Raw genomic sequence first — 14,849 nt, 5'->3', positions numbered from 1 at the left:
GGTAATTCTGTAAAAAAAAAAAAAAATCTGCGACGAAAATGTATCAAAATCAAATAGTATAACACATAAATTTTTTTCAAAACATCATATAAAACAAAAGGAACGGGATGTTGTCTATTAAATAAATTACTATGAAGAAAATAATAGTTTTTTTTTTTTTTTTTGGTTAACCAGAATGGGTTTGGGCCTTCGGCCTTAATCCCCTCTAGGCCCGGAACAAGCCTGCGTCTGTACCCTCCAGAGGGCCTAAGTCATTCCGTGGCCGGAGCTCGAATTCGTGATGGCGGGCACTTCAGCCGAGGTTCCTTTACCACCAGACCACGAGGCCCGGTTAGAAAATAATAGTTTCATCAAAGCAAAGTGTTATTTACCTTCAATTTATATATTAGAAAAAGAATATATATTATTTTTGATTATAAAGTTGAAAAATATTAGATAATGTATGTCTTTGGAAGAAAAAAAAAACAAATATTTCTGGTGGCGTGTGAGCGTTATATGTATATGAAACAGACATTTTCACGATTATCTACCAGTAGACCGGGCCATCTTTGGCGGGTAAAGTAGAACACCACATAGCAGATCGAAAAGTCTCACTTTCTTGTTCAACGTATTCCTTGTTTTCCTTCTTCTTCCAGACACCTTCCGTTGCATCACTCGTTGTTCTTGTTCCTTATGTTATTCGGTTTGTAATGAGTTCTAATAAGAGCTTCGAGCCTAGCTAATAATCTAGTTAGCCGGAATCAAGAGAGTATATTAATCAGTCTTCTCTCCAGTCAGCTTCATTATTCTTCTTCGTCAGGTCAGCGAAAAACCCTTTAAACTGATTTTCTTCCTCAATTCTGCTTTTGCTTTTGAATGATTTGGCTTATCAATATGGATCAAGAAACATAAGTTGTTTCTTTTATTTGATCATTTTTTTTTTATTTTTTATTTTTGGATTTGACGGTTTCAGACAAAGCTACTTAGTCTGGTCCGGCTAGTTTTTTAAATGCGTCGCTGTTGTTATACTCCGTCTTCACACGTAACCTAATATTATTTTTTTTTTTTACAAATTCAAGGACTCAATATGGGGAAGCATATGAAAAGCGAAAGTTCGAGTCCAAGACATGGATATAATCACAAATCAGGCTGGTTAGCTGGAATGCTTCATGTGTTTGACTTTCACCGTTGGAGAACTAAGAACCGTCCAATCTGTAAGCCCATTTAGTAATATTACTTTCTCTAAGTACTGGAAATATATTTGTTGAATGATGAGTTACTCTGTTTCCTTAAGGTTGGAAGACTCCAAGGACCCATTCTCTTATGTACGAAACTAATGAACAAGAACCTTTTCTTGATTCTAAGAACGGAGATTCACAGATACTTAGTGTTGCTGTTGAAAATCCAACGAGACAATTGACAAAGATGATGACAACAAAGCAAGTAACAGAATATGTTGATTTTCTTGAAATCCTGAGGAAAGAAGATGTTTCTGTCAAGATACTGAAAGATCCAAACTCTGAGTTGAAGAAGCAAGTGCATATCAAGTCTAGTCCAAGAGTCTTGCCCAAGTCAGGCTCCTTTCCTCTCTCTCGCTCTTCACGTCCCGCTAGGATTGAGCACAAACTGAAGGAGAATTGGTATGCTCCAAAGCAGAAGGATACCGTCTTAACTTTAACTGTTCCAAGCGAGAGTTATCAAGAACACAAACCAATCTTACCTTCTAATGGCTCAGCTGATGATCATGGATTTAATCATGCGGTGGTAAATGGATTTAGAGAAATCAAGAAGATGCTCAAGAACGCTCTTAAAGACCGGAAGCAAACCAAGAAGGATAAGAAGTATTCAGCAGGCTCAAAAGATGATTCTGTGGGGAGATATCATCTCTTGGAACAGAGTTTTGGAAGAAAAGATGGTGACTTGCGTTCCAAGAGTTTAAAACTTTCATACGAAGAGAAGAAGAGCCAACTGAGAGATGAGAATAAACCACAATTCTTCAGAAGGATTTCTTCATTGTCCAGCCTTGAAGTTCTTGGTTCCTTTCTAGCCGAACCGGCCCGCCACAGTTCTATCAGGAAATCTGTAGACCTAGATACTAACTTGGAATCCAAGAAAGCTCTATCCTTGTTGTCCGAATCACCCATAATAACAGAACAAGATAAGGAGCAAGAAGAGAGAAGCCAAGAAAATCAAATAGAGAGTCTAAACCAAATAATCCTACAACAAGGTCAAGATTCAGTTCCAAGTTCTTTGGACAATACTGCACAAGGTAAGCTCTTGAACATGGAATAATTCATTTTTTGATGAGACAAAAGATATTGATGCTTACTCTACAGGTTTAGGTCTAAGTTCCCTCGAGATTTACAACCATGTAGAAGAAGATGAAGACGCCTACTTCTGTTACGTAAAGAAGGTTCTACAACTTTCAGGTTTTCTTGAAAACGTTCACAACGGAGAAAGTTGGCACTCAGAGAAACAACCACTGAATCCGTCACTGCTCTACGAAGTCGACATACAAGAAGAAAAAGAAGTGAGCAAAGAGCTTCTCTTTGATTTGGTTAACGAAGCAATCGCTGAGACTCGCAACCAATCACACATCTATTTCCCTAAAACATTTTCTTTTGCATATCCAATTGAGAAACGTTTTCTTGATGAGGTCTGGGGAAGAGTCGAGTGGAGCCTTTCAGGGTTAGGAGCTGAGAACAGAGATCGTTCACTGGACGATATTGTGGGAAGAGATCTTACAAAAGGTGATGGATGGATGAATCTTAGAGGTGAAACTGAATGGTTGACTCTTGAGATAGAAGATCTGATTTTTGATGAAGTTTTAGATGAAATGATTTGTGTTTATTAGTACTTACATATGCTGTAATAAGATTTAGTAGCTATACATACATACATGTACATATATGGTTTGAGTGGTACAAATTCAAGATTTTATAGAGTTTGTAATATATTATGAGATGTGCAACTGACTTTGAGATGATTTTAGTAATAGTCAACGCAAGCTATTTGTCTTCACTATTTTGTTATCTTTCAATTCATGGGTTTTAATTCGTATTAATGGGCCGAGCCCATTACGTTAAAACCTTGGCTTCGGTCTTGTCTTTTCTTCACCGACCACCACGGCGGGATATTTTCCGGTGTCTCCTCGTTGCTTATCTTACCATAACCATCTCGTAGCTCTCGTGATATCCGTCGGGAACAGATTGATGTGGCTGAGCCGGGCGGTTCCGGTCCGATATTTGATGAGGCCACAACTTTCTACGCGGCATCAAACGGACCAAAGTGTTGGCTTACGTTGTGGAATGTGGACGTAGCATCAGGGCTAGATGGTTGCAAAGGAGTGACACCGTGGCAAAAACTGAGAGATCTTGTGAGGGAGCTTGAGTTTCATGAAGAAGGGTTATCAGATAGGTCGTCTTTGATCGTGGCGAATAATATGGATGAGAATGGTGTGGATGATTGACTTGAGAGGAGAGTGAAAAGAGCGTGGATATTTCCGGTGTGTCTCGTTCTTGAAGAAGGTGTTGCTGAGCATAAGGATGGTCTGAAAATGCTTGTAAACTGTGATGGTGAAGGATCAGATAGATTGATATTGGAGAATATATTTGTTGACTAGTTTGTTACGTAAACGAGGCGGGCACGTAGGAAGTATGAAAAGAATATTGGATTCGTGATGGATCAAAGGGCCAATTAAAAGTGAATGCACTGGTTCATGACCTTGAAGGGGCAAGAAGAAGCCAACGTCGATGCCCTGCTGTTTTGTAATGTCCCTATCTACGATAATGTGTTTATTCCTTTCTTTTTTTTTCTTTTGTGAGAAGTAGCGTAGGTCGTGGATTCGATAGAAGTTTAGACGGAGATAAGTTGCATGGAAACGGAAACGGATACGCGGAAACGAAACATTTCGAAACGTGGAAACGTGATACTAAATCTGGAAACGTTTTAGAAACGTATATATATATATATATATACACACATATGTAACTGATAAATATTTGCATTCATTTTTATTATGGTTACTATATCTTAGAATACAAATAAACAAATACTCATTCTATTAGTCATAAGAAAATAAAATAAATCATCATTAAACATCAAAATCATATAAAATTATCAAAATAACAAAAATCTAATACTTAAATATTAAATAGTTTAACTAAAATAAAAATTATAACAACAAGTCATAACAATTGGAAAGTCCTAGCGTTTCCAGAACAGAAACGAGAGTTTCCAAAATAGAAACGCAAGTTTCCACTAAGTTTCGAAATTTTTAAGAAACGAGTTTCCAATGCGTTTCCGCAAGTTTCCGAGAGATTCCGATTCCGAAACGTTTCCGAAACGTGAAACGGACCTTCAACCGAGTTTCCATGCAACATAGACTGAGACTCAACATAAACAAGATTGTGTGGTTCTTGATTAGTCTTTTGGTGCTCCTCAATATGACTCAAAACTTTTATATTTTCTTCTGGCTACAAAATTTAAACTTGTCTCTAACTCTATCTACTATATGAGCTTTACGTGAATCACGTGACTCACGTCCATCTTCAGATTTATGCTATTCTACATGATATCACGTCGACTTTAACCACATGGAGATTTCAAAATAGAGGATAATGTTTCTTAGTAAACAATTTTCCCGTACGCATAAGATATAAGAAGAAAGGATGTTGCACCTCCCCTAAATATAATATAGCTTGTGTATACATACACACATACATATCTACAAGGAGCACAACCTGGAGCAACTTGTTTGACATAGTCTAATACTCTAATTAGATAAAATACTTTTTGACGAAAGAAAACTAGTTATATAGTTAATGAAACTAGACGTGCTGGTCGATTTTTTTTATATAAAATAGTCGTATTAGATAATGTTAACATCTATATTAATTATATAGTTAACTTTTTTAGGGCGAATTTTTTGTATTCCCTAGTAATTTGTCGTTCTTCATCTATTTCTTGCTGAAACTCAAATAAAACATTAATTTCTTTTAGCCACTACATGTCCATACAAATGTTTATTTGTTGACAAAACTGTTAATTTTTTTTTTTTGATAATTCAGGGTTCCCCGCTTCGCGGGTCATTCCCTGGGCCCGGTCAGGCAGCGGGTCAGCTTCACCCGGGAGGTTTTTCCCCGAGCCCAAAAGCCCAGTACCCACTTTAGTGACAGGGATGAGCAGTTCGCCTCCGGCTGGCGTCGAACCCGGAAGCATGACAATTGACCCCCAAGGCTCTAACCAGTAGAGCTGACTCATCCCATCTAAAACTGTTAATTTAGAGGCAATTTTTAACTTACTACGACTTTTATCAGTTAATTATTAAAGATTTTTTAACTAAAAAAAGATTTCGTTTAGTCACTACTAAATTTGAAGATGTTTCGGTTGAAAACTTGAAATACTCTTTTTTTTTTCTTTTTTTGGTCAAAAAAAAACTTGAAATACTCTTTGTGATAACTTCTTCAAAAGCGATTATTTTTATTGTTGACCAAATAAGCATTTATGCCGACTTTATCTATACACGAAATGACACGTGTATGGTGGAGACAACATTAGAATCTTTCTCGTCTTCTAAAAATGCAGACAATTCCCTTTGTTCAAGTCACAGCACATAAAAGCATCAAAAGAAGAAGAAACAAAAATTACAACAATTTCAAATCAAAGAGAAGTAAGAGAAGAAATGGCAGGTTCTAACTGTGGATGTGGTTCCGCTTGCAAATGTGGTGACTCTTGCAGGTAAAGCCTAGTTTCCAAAACTCTTTGTTGCCTTTACATCATTACATGCATATATACATGTAGTTGCTCAATTAGTCCTTACTTTTCATCATATTAGTTATCAAAATCTCAATTTAAAATTTTTGTGGTGAAGTTGCGAGAAGAACTACAACACGGAGTGCGACAACTGCAGCTGCGGGTCAAACTGTAGCTGTGGAGACAACTGCAGCTGTTGAAGGAAAACCACATGCATGCAGGAAAACTGGGGGAATTATGTGTTTGATGTTAAGAGATATGTGTGTGTGTTTGAATAAAGATTTGGGCTTTATGTTGCCTAATACCTCTCTTAACGTTTGACTTTTCCTGCTTTATATCTTTATATGTGTGGTGTATAATGTTTTCATTTGTAACCTACGAAAAAAAGAAAGAAAATATCTATTGACTTTTGCGAGTATTAAGATTTGTCTAAAAGTCGATTTTAACTCGGATTTATGACTATGAACAACCATTTCTTTGGTCAAATGATGATACGGTAGCGTATAGTTCTTTTTATTAGCTTTTCCATCCAAATAAAGGTACTGATATCTCTTGATTTTGATGGGTTTAAGATCCATATTTTAGCTTATTATGTTCATTCTAGGTTGCATATAGGTTTTTATGTTGCATTTGCATCAATATTTGCATATCATAAGGTATGGAGTGCACAATTAGAAGTTTGGGATGAAATTCGAGGGTCAAATTGTATCTTTTGGAAGTTTTGGGTCCAATCTGATGTTAACAAGAAGTCAGGCATCAATGCTGCAAATTCAAAACTCTCGGTTGGGTTAAATTGCACAATCAAAAGTCCAGGGGCCAATTCGAGAGGATGTTTCTGACTATTCAAGAGTGTTGGGGTTAAATCGTAAATATGCAAAAGAAGAAGGACCAGATGTGCAAAAACCGAAGAGATCTCCATTGATGGAGATGCACGAGCTCGACTCCGGACCTGGACGACGATGGCTGCGGCGGTGGAGGAGCTCGCCGTGTTTGGTCCGGTGACGTCGTGGCGATGGAGGAGAAGCTCGGGATGATCTTTTCACGACGGAGAATCTTGATTCCACGGTGGAGACTTCGGCTCGGGCTTGATTCGGCGAGAAAGAAGGAGTCTTGAGCTCGAGTATGTGCAGGTTTGGAGCGGTTTACGGCAACGACACATCGACGTCATCGGGAAATTCTACTTCAAAGATCAAGCGTTGCAGCGGCCGAGTGGAGCGGTTAAGTGAACCCGCTGGAAAAAGACCCATGTCCCTGTCCAATATCGACTTGATGGAGCGGTCAAAGGTAACCGCTGTGGTCTCGGAGCGGTTTTGTGGAGCGGGAGAAAGAAGCCGCTCGGTAAATCCATTTGCGAAATTAAATTATTGACCGGTTTAGTCCGGTTTGACTTTGGTTTGTGAGGTCAAACCAGCTCGAGTTTAACCACTCTATAAATAGATTTAGACCTAAAAATCTTGGACTTATCTCATTTTCTCTCAAGACTTTGTCTAAACTTGTAAAAGCTTGAATCTTTCTATAATCTAAGGAAGTACTTCATCTTATAATAATTGTGTTTCTCTTACTCATTAACATGATTAGCCTTGATCCTTACATGAGTTTAAGGTTTCTCATGGAGATTATTGAGTAGACATATTTTGGATTCATGGGTTAAGGTAGATTAGGGTGATTAAGCTAGATCTAAGGTGTTTTAGTATAGATCCATCTTGATCCTTGCTAGTAGAGTGCTTTTAATGCAACTCTAGAGTTGCCCTCTCTAAAGTTGATCTCTAGGCATTTCATACCCGGAAGGTGTTTGATGAAATGCCTGAACCAACTCTCCTAAGCTTTTAACATTCTTTACCAAAGGAATTTGTTGTTAAAGGTGTTAAGATGGCTAGTAGACTTGAGATTAATGATTACTTAGATAACATTCAACCAAAGGAATTTCATGCTTGAGTTATCTAGGTAAATGAGCATTCATCTAGGGATAGAGTTTGTTTATTATTGTGTCTAGGCCTAAGGTAAATAGATTGATTGAAATTTGATACCTTTAGATTGAAACTTGATCACTTTATATCAATTATCCTTACCCATGAATCCATCCTTAGTATTTGAAAGTTCTTGCACTTATTTCTTGATTGGATTTGAGATCACCTTGTTTATATTTATAGGATATTAGCTTGTTACAAATCATCCATCTTCTTGTTTGCTTAGATTAGGAAAGCTTGTGTATTCTTGGTGTTATAGGTCACTAGTTCCTTATGGATTCGATCCTAAAATGCTACAATGACATACCATTCGATTGTGGTATTGTTGGCACATTAGGTTAATTGGTGTGTGTGTAAACGCGTAATCAATTTGGCGCCGTTGTAAATGAGCATTCATCTAGGGATAGAGTTTGTTTATTATTGTGTCTAGGCCTAAGGTAAATAGATTGATTGAAATTTGATACCTTTAGATTGAAACTTGATCACTTTATATCAATTATCCTTACCCATGAATCCAAAATATGTCTACTCAATAATCTCCATGAGAAACCTTAAACCCATGTAAGGATCAAGGCTAATCATGTTAATGAGCAAGAGAAACACAATTATTATAAGATGAAGTATTTCCTTAGATTATAGAAAGATTCAAGCTTTTACAAGTTTAGACAAAGTCTTGAGAGAAAATGAGATAAGTCCAAGAAATTTAGGTCTAAATCTATTTATAGAGTGGTTAAACTCGAGCTGGTTTGACCTCACAAACCAAAGTCAAACCGGACTAAACCGGTCAATAATTTAATTTTGCAAATGGATTTACCGAGCGGCTTCTTTCTCCCGCTCCACAAAACCGCTCCGAGACCACAGCGGTTACCTTTGACCGCTCCATCAAGTCGATATTGGACAGGGACATGGGTCTTTTCCCAGCGGGTTCACTTGACCGCTCCACTCGGCCGCTGCAACGCTTGATCTTTGAAGTAGAATTTCCCGATGACGTCGATGTGTCGTTGCCGTAAACCGCTCCAAACCTGCACATACTCGAGCTCAAGACTCCTTCTTTCTCGCCGAATCAAGCCCGAGCCGAAGTCTCCACCGTGGAATCAAGATTCTCCGTCGTGAAAAGATCATCCCGAGCTTCTCCTCCATCGCCACGACGTCACCGGACCAAACACGGCGAGCTCCTCCACCGCCACAGCCATCGTCGTCCAGCTCCGGAGTCGAGCTCGTGCATCTCCATCAATGGAGATCTCTTCGGTTTTTGCACATCTGGTCCTTCTTCTTTCGCATATTTACGATTTAAACCCAACACTCTTGAATAGTCAGAAACATCCTCTCAAATTGGCCCCTGGAATTTTGATTGTGCAATTTAACCCAACCGAGAGTTTTGAATTTGCAGCATTGATGCCTGACTTCTTGTTAACATCAGATTGGACCCAAAACTTCCAAAAGATACAATTTGACCCTCGAATTTCATCCCAAACTTCTAATTGTGCACTCCATCCCTATGATATGCAAGTATTGATGCAAATGCAACATAAAGACCTATATGCAACCTAGAATGAACATAATAAGCTAAAATATGGATCTTAAACCCATCAAAATCAAGAGATATCAACTCCCCCAAACTAGACCTTTACTTGTCCACAAGTAAACTTTAAAAACAATCAAGAGAGAGATATTTAAAAATGGGAACTTATAACCAAAAGAAACACTTTCTAGCCTTCAATATGACATCCCAAAGAAAACATAGCAAATAGCATGAGCAACTCCCTTATTATACTCTAGCTTCTCTAGGCCTATTCATACTCTTATGCCTCTACTCAAGTTGCAATACTCATCAACTAACAAGTTCCTTAACCAACTCTCACATTTATTAAAACACACACACACAAGGTGAATTTTTGCAAATAGGCACATGATCTCAATCATTTGGCTTGGTGAGTTAAAATGGTCTAATGTGAAGCAAGGGTTTTCAAATGCATCTTTTATGGTGACTAACACTCAAGAATATGAGCAAGAACATTATGCAAAATTTATCTAAGAAAAGGAGCAATTCATGCATACAATGACTTGTTCTCATCATTCTACCATTTTCCTAAATGATTTCAAGCTCTACCCTTCTTCTTTTCATCATCCCAAAACCTAAAGATACACTCACTTTCATCTTTCACCCAATGAACACATTCTCATTTCTTATTTTAGCCAACTAGGTATTTTCTTTTTTTTTTCTTTTTCTTTTTATTCACTCAGCTCTTTTATTTTTTTTTTCCCACTCTTTTCATGTTTTTTTTTTAATTCTAAAGGGGATTCTATTTATAGACACAAGAGCCCTTTAAAAAAAAAAAAAATCCCTAGTGGCTTTCTTTCCTTTTCTCACTCTTTTTGGTTCATTTCTTTTCGCTTTTACTCACATCCAATCCCAAGATCAAAAGAATTTAAGTTCACAAACCCAACAACCATCCTAGAGGCTAGCCTAAATGAGGTCCTAATGCTAGCCAAAGATGAGAACAACTCATTGTCGCTCCTAATACTCTCAAAATTTTGCACATGACATGCTATCAATAAAATACCTCACTCAAGCAAATTAATGTTGGTTTCAAAGAATGGTGAGGGTTAATGGGTATGAAGTGCCATTTGGGTTAACAAAGATTGGTACAAAGAGAGAAAGATAACCCAAATGTGTATAATATCCATGATCAAGTTTGCAAATGCCGATATGCAAGAGAGATTAAATTCATTAAACCATAGTTCATTTGGAGTTGGTTTCAAGAACAATGTCAATCATCAAGCAAACAACATGTTTCAAGAAGAGTTTTCAAGGCTCGAAGCTTACAAGCTTTTTCAAGAGATGCTTAAGCTACTTGATATGTTTAGCTAGGATGTCAAATTGAGTTCTAGACATGTGTTCTTTACAAGGTTTCTCTTAATGCATAAATGCAATCTAAATGCTTCTAGACTCAATCCTAAAGATGCAAATGGATCAAGTGAAACTACATGAAGATTTTCGAAAAAAATCAAAATTTTATGGATTTTCGAAAAAAAATCAAAATTTTATGGATTTTCTATGCAAATAAGTATTCACAATGCAATGCATGAGACTCATGACAAGTAAACAAAACAGAAAATGATGTGAGATAGTAGACTCTTGGTGTGGCTGCTGGGATTTATCATTAGGATTTCAATCTTTCTTGAGACTTAGCTTTATTTTCTTGCTTTGTTTTTCTTTTGTATAGTTACTAACCTTTACTTCTAGCTTTTGTTCTTGAGTGATGGCTTCAAGCTGTTTTGAGAAGCCACAAGAAGAGGAAGATCACTTCGAAGATGAACCATATGTGTATGTGGAGCCACCACCCTTTGATGCAAGTATACTCACACCAGCACAGCTTGTGTCTTTAAATGAGCTTCAGAAGAAGTACCCGGGGTCAGCAAAGACATCCCTAGCACGAAGGATCCGGGTGGAGCTTATTAGGGATCAAGCAGAGCTTGAAGGAAGGGAGGTTACACAGTATGAGTTCAATGTTGCGTATGACCTTAAAGAGGTAATGTATTGGGTTCCACCACCCCAGCTGGAAGGTACAAGAATTTCCACTCTAGAACTTCAACTTGAGGAACTTTGCTTGCCTTGTGGTGAGAATATTGCCCATGATCTTGATTCTCTTCTGCTCATAAATGAATGTCTTGATCTAATATGTGAAACTAGGAAGCTAGATGAGTTGAGAATAGAAAAGCTTGCTAGAGATAATATTGAAGTTTGTTTTGACAAGAACTATCTTTGTGCTTCAATTGATCTTGAGTATGAGTTTTTGATGCTTAATGAACCTAGACCTCTTCTTGAACTTGCTGATTTAGGGGATGAACTTGATGTGGATATGCTCTTGCTTAGGATAGAAAACTCCCTTGTCAAAAATTATCATGAGAATGTGAGCATTGTGTATTACTTGATTGATGGAGATAGAGTTGACTACTTTGTTAAACCCTTGTTTGAGCCTGTAGTTGACTGTGTGTTTCCACCATATGCATTTGATTCTCATGACCATCTGAACCTCAAGGAGCATTTCATAATTCATGTCACATCTTTAGTGAAGCTCTTTGAGGAAAAATCTGTCTATTTTCTATAGATAGTAGTGTGCTCCTTTGCATACTTGGTTCCTTGTTCTTGTAGGAGAAGGACCAAAGGTGCATTGGCTCAACCTTTTGATACCTATGATTAACAAGCACACAAAGTCAAGCTAAAGACTTAAAACAAGCTCACTTGGGAGGAAATCTCATGTTTATCCATTGTATATATATATATATATTTTTTATCTTTTCTTTTTAGGTTATTTAATAAGCATGGTTGAGGTTTTTTAGGTCAAGTCTTACTTACCATGGCTGATGTGAAGCATTGTGACTCTAGACACTTGCCTTCTCCGCTTCAGCCCATGTCTACAAGTGAAATAAATCTGAGGCCAAGGGTCCTCTACCACCCAATTCAGCCAATAACTTCAAGTAAGTGTCACTCCAACCTTGTACATATTTAGTTTTCATGTTTATTTCTTTCCCTTGGATCTCTTCTTTGAGCTTACTTTCACACAAGAGACTGTGTGAAGTAAGTTTGGGGGAGAGTCTACTATCTCACATCATTTTCTGTTTTGTTTACTTGTCACGAGTCTCATGCATTGCATTGTGAATACTTATTTGCATAGAAAATCCATAAAATTTTGATTTTTTTTCGAAAATCCATAAAATTTTGATTTTTTTCGAAAATCTTCATGTAGTTTCACTTGATCCATTTGCATCTTTAGGATTGAGTCTAGAAGCATTTAGATTGCATTTATGCATTGAGAGAAACCTTGTAAAGAACACATGTCTAGAACTCAATTTGACATCCTAGCTAAACATATCAAGTAGCTTAAGCATCTCTTGAAAAAGCTTGTAAGCTTCGAGCCTTGAAAACTCTTCTTGAAACATGTTGTTTGCTTGATGATTGACATTGTTCTTGAAACCAACTCCAAATGAACTATGGTTTAATGAACTTAATCTCTCTTGCATATCGGCATTTGCAAACTTGATCATGGATATTATACACATTTGGGTTATCTTTCTCTCTTTGTACCAATCTTTGTTAACCCAAATGGCACTTCATACCCATTAACCCTCACCATTCTTTGAAACCAACATTAATTTGCTTGAGTGAGGTATTTTATTGATAGCATGTCATGTGCAAAATTTTAAGAGTATTAAGAGCGACAATGAGTTGCTCTCATCTTTGGCTAGCATTAGGACCTCATTTAGGCTAGCCTCTAGGATGGTTGTTGGGTTTGTGAACTTAAATTCTTTTGATCTTGGGATTGGATGTGAGTAAAAGTGAAAAGAAATGAACCAAAAAGAGTGAGAAAAGGAAAGAAAGCCACTAGGGATTTTTTATTTTTTTTTTAAAAAAGGCTCTTGTGTCTAGAAATAGAATCCCCTTTAGAATTAAAAAAAAACATGAAAAGAGTGGGAAAAAGAAAAAATAAAAGAGCTGAGTGAATAAAAAGAAAAAGAAAAAAAAAAGAAAATCCCTAGTTGGCTAAAATAAGAAATGAGAATGTGTTCATTGGGTGAAAGATGAAAGTGAGTGTATCTTTAGGTTTTGGGATGATGAAAAGAAGAAGGGTAGAGCTTGAAATCATTTAGGAAAATGGTAGAATGATGAGAACAAGTCATTGTATGCATGAATTGCTCCTTTTCTTAGATAAATTTTGCATAATGTTCTTGCTCCTATTCTTGAGTGTTAGTCACCATAAAAGATGCATTTGAAAACCCTTGCTTCACATTAGACCATTTTAACTCACCAAGCCAAATGATTGAGATCATGTGCCTATTTGCAAGAATTCACCTTGTGTGTGTGTGTTTTAATAAATGTGAGAGTTGGCTAAGGAACTTGTTAGTTGATGAGTATTGCAACTTGAGTAGAGGCATAAGAGTATGAATAGGCCTAGAGAAGCTAGAGTATAATAAAGGAGTTGCTCAGGCTATTTGCTATGTTTTCTTTGGGATGTCATATTGAAGGCTAGAAAGTGTTTCTTTTGGTTATAAGTTCCCAATTTTTAATATCTCTCTCTTGATTGTTTTTAAAGTTTACTTGTGGACAAGTAAAGGTCTAGTTTGAGGGAGTTGATATCTCTTGATTTTGATGGGTTTAAGATCCATATTTTAGCTTATTATGTTCATTCTAGGTTGCATATAGGTCTTTATGTTGCATTTGCATCAATATTTGCATATCATAGGGTATGGAGTGCACAATTAGAAGTTTGGGATGAAATTCGAGGGTCAAATTGTATCTATTGGAAGTTTTGGGTCCAATCTGATGTTAACAAGAAGTCAGGCATCAATGCTGCAAATTCAAAACTCTCGGTTGGGTTAAATTGCACAATCAAAAGTCCAGGGGCCAATTCGAGAGGATGTTTCTGACTATTCAAGAGTGTTGGGGTTAAATCGTAAATATGCAAAAGAAGAAGGACCAGATGTGCAAAAACCAAAGAGATCTCCATTGATGGAGATGCACGAGCTCGACTCCGGAGCTGGACGACGATGGCTGCGGCGGTGGAGGAGCTCACCGTGTTTGGTCCGGTGACGTCGTGGCGATGGAGGAGAAGCTCGGGATGATCTTTTCACGATGGAGAATCTTGATTCCACGGTGGAGACTTCGGCTCGGGCTTGATTCGGCGAGAAAGAAGGAGTCTTGAGCTCGAGTATGTGCAGGTTTGGAGCGGTTTACGGCAACGACACATCGACGTCATCGGGAAATTCTACTTCAAAGATCAAGCGTTGCAGCGGCCGAGTGGAGCGGTCAAGTGAACCCGCTGGAAAAAGACCCATGTCCCTGTCCAATATCGACTTGATGGAGCGGTCAAAGGTAACCGCTGTGGTCTCGGAGCGGTTTTGTGGAGCGGGAGAAAGAAGCCGCTCGGTAAATCCATTTGCGAAATTAAATTATTGACCGGTTTAGTCCGGTTTGACTTTGGTTTGTGAAGTCAAACCAGCTCGAGTTTAACCACTCTATAAATAGATTTAGACCTAAAAATCTTGGACTTATCTCATTTTCTCTCAAGACTTTGTCTAAACTTGTAAAAGCTTGAATCTTTCTATAATCTAAGGAAATACTTCATCTTATAATAATTGTGTTTCTCT

General features: G+C 37.5%; 1 protein-coding gene across 1 annotated transcript; it reads left to right on the top strand.

Moving 5' to 3' along the window:
- Positions 1 to 249: 249 nt before the first annotated feature.
- LOC106412100 (protein TRM32) lies at positions 250 to 3,000 on the top strand. The gene is made up of 4 exons (XM_013852993.3): positions 250 to 799; positions 1,059 to 1,193; positions 1,274 to 2,248; positions 2,316 to 3,000. The coding sequence occupies exons 2-4, from the start codon at positions 1,067 to 1,069 to the stop codon at positions 2,831 to 2,833; spliced, it is 1,620 nt and encodes a 539-aa protein (XP_013708447.2). The 5' UTR covers positions 250 to 799; positions 1,059 to 1,066; the 3' UTR covers positions 2,834 to 3,000.
- The last annotated feature ends 11,849 nt before the right edge of the window (positions 3,001 to 14,849 follow it).

This window comes from Brassica napus, chromosome C5, assembly GCF_020379485.1.
Source record: "Brassica napus cultivar Da-Ae chromosome C5, Da-Ae, whole genome shotgun sequence".
NCBI classification, from domain to species: domain Eukaryota; kingdom Viridiplantae; phylum Streptophyta; class Magnoliopsida; order Brassicales; family Brassicaceae; genus Brassica; species Brassica napus.
Note: the sequence above shows the minus strand (reverse complement) of the source record. Positions and strands in the feature narration are given on the sequence as shown.

What these genes read in the sequence shown, in the direction of transcription:
- LOC106412100 (XM_013852993.3), top strand. Translation starts at nt 1,067, where the DNA reads ATGGGGAAGCATATGAAAAGCGAAAGTTCGAGTCCAAGACATGGATAT. An exon ending in AACTAAGAACCGTCCAATCT is followed by an intron (nt 1,194 to 1,273) that starts GTAAGCCCATTT and finishes TGTTTCCTTAAG; the next exon opens with GTTGGAAGACTCCAAGGACC. An exon ending in TTTGGACAATACTGCACAAG is followed by an intron (nt 2,249 to 2,315) that starts GTAAGCTCTTGA and finishes CTTACTCTACAG; the next exon opens with GTTTAGGTCTAAGTTCCCTC.